The sequence below is a fragment of the Eupeodes corollae genome, chromosome 3, assembly GCF_945859685.1.
Source record: "Eupeodes corollae chromosome 3, idEupCoro1.1, whole genome shotgun sequence".
Taxonomy (NCBI): Eukaryota; Metazoa; Arthropoda; class Insecta; order Diptera; family Syrphidae; genus Eupeodes; species Eupeodes corollae.
In genome coordinates this window covers 50,827,410-50,834,505 of record NC_079149.1, presented here as the reverse complement: position 1 = coordinate 50,834,505, position 7,096 = coordinate 50,827,410, and the positions used below count along the sequence as shown (strand labels likewise).

General features: G+C 32.2%; 1 protein-coding gene across 1 annotated transcript; it reads left to right on the top strand.

Annotated features, from left to right (window-relative positions):
* The first annotated feature begins 2,327 nt into the window (after window positions 1–2,327).
* Window positions 2,328–3,088, top strand: LOC129952882 (uncharacterized). Its single transcript, XM_056065807.1, has 3 exons — window positions 2,328–2,427; window positions 2,498–2,794; window positions 2,853–3,088. The coding sequence occupies exons 1-3, from the start codon at window positions 2,380–2,382 to the stop codon at window positions 3,033–3,035; spliced, it is 528 nt and encodes a 175-aa protein (XP_055921782.1). The 5' UTR covers window positions 2,328–2,379; the 3' UTR covers window positions 3,036–3,088.
* The last annotated feature ends 4,008 nt before the right edge of the window (window positions 3,089–7,096 follow it).

Below are 7,096 nucleotides of genomic sequence, written 5' to 3'. Positions count from 1 at the left end.
CAGACAAGATACCAATCACCAATCCTTAATCCTCCTGATGTGATTTTCGACATCATTTATAAACAGGGAGACAAATGATATATTAATGACTTGTGAACGTCAATAAGTTCTTAATTTAAAGAAGTCTTTACTTCGTTTTTCATCATAATTGGGGAAGGAAGAATAGGAATCAAATACCTTTGATGTTTTGTTTGGATAATACTCAAAACTATTTTTAAGTGCATTGAGTAACCTTTTAAACTATGAACGTTAAGAACGTATAAATAAAGCCAAAATTCGAATTCTGTCGGATTTTTTATGATATGAAATATGAATATTTAAATTTCTAAGAATTTTTTTTATTTTTCGGTAAAAAAAAAAATTCGAAAAATTTTAAACTACGTACGTTTTTTTCCGGTCACAAACAAAACAATACTTTTATAATGGATTAAGATTTTATAATGAATTCGAATCTCGCCATTAATTTTTTTAAATCACACCAGTTTTTTTTCAATTCCATTTTAAAAGTGATAAAAACAACCAAAAAAGAGTTTTCAATACAAAGTTATTATTCAACATATCCCTCAACAAAAAATTGTATGATGATTTTGTACCAATCTTTATCTCTCACTTAGTTTTTGTAATTTCTCATTAGTTATCAGATGACTTATGTGTCTTCATTTGACTCTATATGGAGTTTTGAAAAACCTTGATGATGACTTATTAGTCTTTATTTAATTTTATCTGATGTTTTGAAAAAGTCGCTTCATGTTTTTAAACTCAAACTCAGAAATACCTAACATTTTATTTAATATATTCCACAAACTTGATGTTATAACCTAAAGACTACGAATTCGTTATAAAATCAAAATTGAAGTAAGATTGTGGATTTGAGAAATCATTCGTTGCAAAAAATATAAACGAAACATTGCACAATAAACTCGAAAATTAAAATTTCTTTTCGTTTTTTGGAGTCTATACGTTCAATTGATATCAAGTGTAAGCAAATTCAGCAAGAGTTGAAACAACAAATCTGACAATCTATGTTTTTCATGCAGATGAATTCATTATATATAATGATATATTTCTTTTAGATGGCCATTGGCATCTTTGAAAAGCACACCAAAAAGTACATGGTCCTAAAAACATTGCAATGGTTGTTTGTGTCCCAAAAAGTGAGAAATGTGCTTAATCGCTGAAGACAGTATTCTTCGAAAAATTGAATAATGTTATATTATGACAGTTCAAATTGCAACTGAGTTTGACAGATGTCAAATGCCAGCACTACCAACTTGAAGCCACGAAATGAATAATCATATACGAGTTTCTAATGATATTTTATTCTTACTTGTTGAAATTGAACCGAATCAAAGTTTTATACAAAACAAATCTTAAAACGTCAGGCCACTTGAACTATAAGAGCTGGAATGTGCAGACTATAATTATGTTGAACATTTTATTGTTTTAAGTGCCCATTTATTGCTTTGTTTACTTAGATAAGTGCGCCGCCACACTTTGTATACGGTGTCTCAAGTATTTATAGATACTTTGTGAGCGTTAAATAAGTATGTACTTATGTTTGTTACCAATTAGCATTTTCTTCTAGAAAGTATATTCTTCCTTAAAACTATACATGCTTTATAATTTGCATTGGAGCTTAATCTTAAGGTGGTTGTGAGAGGGGGTGAAATGCAATTTAATCCAAATTAAAAATCGTTTACACAAGTTTATTCACAGATTAAAAGACTTAAATTATCCATTTTTAACATCTCCAAAGCTTGGACATACAATTTTCCAATAAGAGGTTCCATTTGATATTTCTTAAAAACTTATTTTATACCTGGGCTATTTAAGGTTTTCACAAGCAACCGGTTGGCTATTGTTATTACTATTTTACGATATAACATGTCAGAAAACTTTTCTTACAGAATTGCGAAGTGCAAAGTGTGACCAAATTTTGCACCATTTTTGAATTTAAATTTAACAATATCTATGGGTGGTTAAAGCACTTATCATTTCTTTGTTAGTAATTGTGTACTATGAACTTATTAAGAATCAAAAGATATCAGCTTTAAAAGTGACTGCTGCCCAAAAAGTCGGATATTCAAAGTGAAACCTCTAATTGGAAAGTAAATCGAAGAAATTTATTATATCCGTGTTTCAATGTAGTTACTTCAAAAATAAGAAAATTTGGCAGCCCCATGATAGTACTGGGTCGCCTTTTTGAATTATCTCGTTTTGCTTGAATTTACAAACGGCCGTTGTTTGTTGTTTCCTGACGTACCTACATATATCAAAACACTGCATTTTTGCTGATCATCAAAATAATAATTTGAAGTCCACAATTGGATTGCTTGTCAGAGAGACTTGCAATTTTATTGTTGAAATTATTACAACCAAATGAAGAACATAATTATTGTCTCGCTCGCTTGTGTCATCTTCCTGAGTGTAAGAAAATTGTTTGTTATATCATTTAACTTAAAGAACCAAAACGTAATAATTTGTATACTTCATCAAGGTGACAGATACTAAGGGCTATCGACGAAATGGTGATACTGAAAATAAGCGAATCAGATCATTGTTCAGTAAGTGTTTTGATACCTTCAACCCAATCAATACTCCTACTGTCAATGAAATAAGAAAAGATTCTCGAATGTGCATCGTCAAGGCAAATTCAAGAAGAAAACACGAACTTAATGATTTGGAAAGTAAACATTTCGAAATTCTCAAGGAAATGCAACGTTTCAAGGAGTCTATGAAAGACTGCGAATCGAGCTCAAATCGTTTTCGTCAATCTGATTGTATATCTGATGCTGTAAGAATATTTGATTGATATAATGCAATAAAGTGTTAATTAATTTTTACAATTTCAGATTGAAGTTAATCACAATAGAGTAAATGAAATATCTTCAAGATATGAATACAATACCCAAATTGAAAGGGAAATTCAACGTGAAAAAGTATTTTGCCTAAAGAATGCCGTCGCCAATGGCAAAGCAAGGAGTTCTGCATCATTTTCAGTTCTTGAAAACTGTCTCTCAAGTGTTGGCAGATAAATTATAAATGTAAATGCAACTAAAGTCACTTGATCTTGAAATTTTAAATGATCATCGAAATAAAAAGTTTACATATAATGATTATAACTCTAATAAGTAATGTTTTTTATGTATGTATACTTACTTACTTAAGGTAGCACTAAAGCCCTGTGTGAACTAGGGTCTCACCAAAAAACTGATCCATCTATCTCGATCCATAGCTGGATGTCTCCAGTTTGACGCACTTAGTTGGGTGAGGTCACTCATCACTTGTGCGCGACCTCATCCTCTACTGCGCTGTCCTGTGGGTGTGGATTCGCAGATTTTCCGTCCCGAGAATTGGTTTCCATGCGCTCTACGTGACCCAGCCATCTTCATCGCTGCACAACCAGTACAGCTCGTATTTCCGTCTTCTCCCCCACTACCCTTCTATGCATACAGGACCGTAGATCACACGAAGAATTTTTCTCTGGAAACGACCCAAGGTGCTTTCACCCGTTTTTCTACCAAAAAATGTCCTTCTTAATTCCTTTCAGATTAGACACGTTCCAAGAAAGTGGCCAATATCTTCTCGCTTGCGTGAATTACAAATACTGCAGATGTGATTTAAATCGGGTCTGTGTGGCATATAGTTGAGACGCGAAAGCTCCTCTCTCATCATAAATATGACACCTATTGCACTGCCCGACAAGAAATAATTTGATTCGTTTACATTGTAGTTCAATTTAAAGTAGAATTGCCGTTCTGTTGAGGCCTTTTGTTTTCATCAATGGTTCGAATAGTTTCATAAAGCATTTCCTTTATCTGGATTACGTCTTTTTCTACTACATTGAAAGCATATCCACAATCCGCTGCAAGCTCGCGCCACATCTTTTTATACATAACTGCATACATACATCCAGAGCTGTTTCGGTAACCTTGCATCTTCCATAATCATAATCTTTAAGATGTAGTCTGCATTCACTTTCAACGATGAAATAAAAAGTGTTGGCAAACAGGTTTCGAGATAATATATATGCTTGAGAGTGTTTATTGGTAGAAAGAATGATTTGCTCAAAAAAAAAGTCATTATATTATCTACTATATCATATTTTTTTAGTCCCCACACTTGTGCTCCGTACAAAAACACCGATCTCGCGGTAGCATTAAAAACCCGGTACTTTGCATTCATTGACACATGTTTATTATTAAATATTTTTTTCCAATCAATGCATACAGCGGACTTAGGCAACGCAGCTTTACCTTTAAGATGTCTTTCCATATTCAAGTTAAACATTAAGTATAAGCCCAGGTAAGTGTATAATTATACTACTTCTAAGTGTATTCCGTTGTAGTTCCAGTTATCACACCTCGATACTTTTCCACTACCGTTTTGAAAGATCATCACTTTAGGCTTTACCGTGTTTACATCTAAGATCCATACCTTGCAATATTCTGTTAGTCTGTTTATCATCATTTTTAAGAACGTGGGTAACTCAGTAAACATGACAATATCGTCGGCATACATTATGGCTTTTACCAGCTTGTCACCAAACCTTACTCCACAAGCCAGATATTCAGTCTGGTCATCGAGAAAAAGCACTTAAATTGCAACCTTGTCTTACTCCTCGATTGACTTCTAGTTTCTTTGATATATTTTCTCCATCAAATACGTACACTTCAATCTGTTGAGAGAGCTTTTCCAAAGCTTTTACAAATTTGTAACAAACTCCCTTCGGTCTCTAGTGCCGAATGGTGCCTTAAAGTCTACAAAGCAGTCGTACAGTTTTTTATTGTGACTAATCTTAATCCTCGCAAAATTACAAAAAACAAAAATATTGTCCGACGTGGAATATCCTCTTCGAAAACCCGATTGAAACTCACTCAGCCTCTGGTTCATTTCAACCCATCTTGTGAGCCTATTACAAAGTAGTGATGTGTAAATTTGTATTTATAATTTGTTGGATCCAGACGTTCACCTTTCTTAAAAATTGGCCAAACGTATATATAATGTTAAGAGCTTCGGATAGCTTTTCTTTGAAGAGACTTGAATTGTACTTATAAAATTCACAAGGGATACAGTTAGTACCCGCTGCTTTTCCATCTTTAAGACCATTTAAAACTAGCTCCACTTCAACTTTTGTAATTTTGGAGTCAAAAATTACATTCTGTAAGAAAGGCATAGCGTAACTTGAATATATTGGGTCCACAGTATAATCAAACAGACTTGAGAAGTGCTCGTAAAAAACAATTATGTTAATTTTAATACCAGTTTTTAACAATTCATTTCCGTTGACCTTTCTTGTCAATGCCCAAAATTGTTTAGAATCTGTACCCCCACCCAAGGACATTGCTAAGCTTTCCTCATATTGTCTTTTCTTGTCCAAGTTTTTAACAATTCATTTCCGTTGACCTTTCTTGTCAATGCCCAAAATTCTTTAGAATCTGTACCCCCACCCAAGGACATTGCTAAGCTTTCCTCATATTGTCTTTTCTTGTCCAAGCAACATAGTTTAAATTTTTAATTTTTTCGACATAAGATATTTTTAAACTTTGAATATTAAATTTCCTGACCAACTTGAGCAGACCCATTGATTTTTTTCTTAGTTTTTCACAGCTCATATCATACCATTTATTTTTTCTCTTTAATTAGTTGGTTGGTTGCATTGTTTTTGTTTTTGTTTTTCTGATGTTAACTTTTTAAATAAAAGCTAATAAAATAAAATCAAAACACTCTATATACGAATTTGTTTAAACTTATTTTATGTTTCTTGAATAATCAAATATTTTAACCCAACTCTGACGAACTTCAAGGAAGTCACTAAGGACCTGTACTATTTATTTTATATGTAAACAATTTAACTTTGATTTTACTCATACGCTTAAATAGTGTGAAAATTATCAGTATGATTATTCCTGCACCTGTCCGCTTTTAATGTGTCTTTACAAGAAACCGAAGAAGTGGTTTTGGACAATCTACTCGAGGTTAACCGCTGGGTCAATTTTTATCATAAAATTGTATGAACGAATTTATTCGTACCACTTGTATTTATTCTGGCTTTTTATTCTAATAATAGGATTGTCTTCATAAAATGAAAACGAAATGAAAACATTTAAAAACAGGAACCAAAAAACATTTCCGATATGTTATTGATGTGTTTCTGAAATGTTTTCTTTGGTCTGGGCGCTAGCGAAACATTCCTGAAATGTTTGTTCGGAAAAACTGCAAGATGATAAGATAAGAAACTTGTTACTTCTTTAATAAAATTGGATAAATTAGTGGGAAACTAAGAAGAATTTCAGAAAGTTCCTCAAAGCTTCCAAATTATATTAGAAACATTTCTAAAATGGTTTTTAAACGTATGGGAAATATTTCAATAATGTTTTTTAAACAATGTCTTTGGTGTTTAAATAGCTTTAGGGCTTAATCTACGTGTAAATGGCCGTATATAATTGAGTTCCAGCAAAACCAGTTTAATAGCAAAACTAGATATTGTAAAGTTTTAAGTATTGTGTTTTTCAAAAATTTTATTTATGAATCAATCAAATCAGAAAAATTATCCAGTTTAATAAATTAATTCATGAATTTTATTAAACAGAATCGAGGTAGCGATTAATTCTGTGTGTCCAGAATCCTACAATTGGCTTGCGAGGAAAGAGTGGTGCAAGTAATCAATACAGAGATTGCAGTAATTTATGCTCTAGTTGAACTATACAACTTTTCTTTGAGCGTTTCTATCAACTTAAATTTGTTTCAAAAGCCAAGTATTCTTAATGTTTGAACATATTTATCAAATTAAAGGTTATAAACGCAACGTAAGAAAGTTATGGTTGTTTTTGATGTTTTCAACGTCAATATCTTAAAAAAAAAACGCATTGCAAACTTCATATTGGGGACTGAATATTATTCCCCCCTGCGTGTATTCAGAATGAAAACACTTTTAAAACTCTAAGGGCCATACCTACCTTACGTCTGCCTCAAGTAATTCATTATTTTAAGCCTACATTACAAAATTTAGACTAGATCAATTTTTGGATGAGTGTATGTACTCATACTATTTATTAATAGAATATCGGCTATATTAGCATTTTCAATTTGTCAC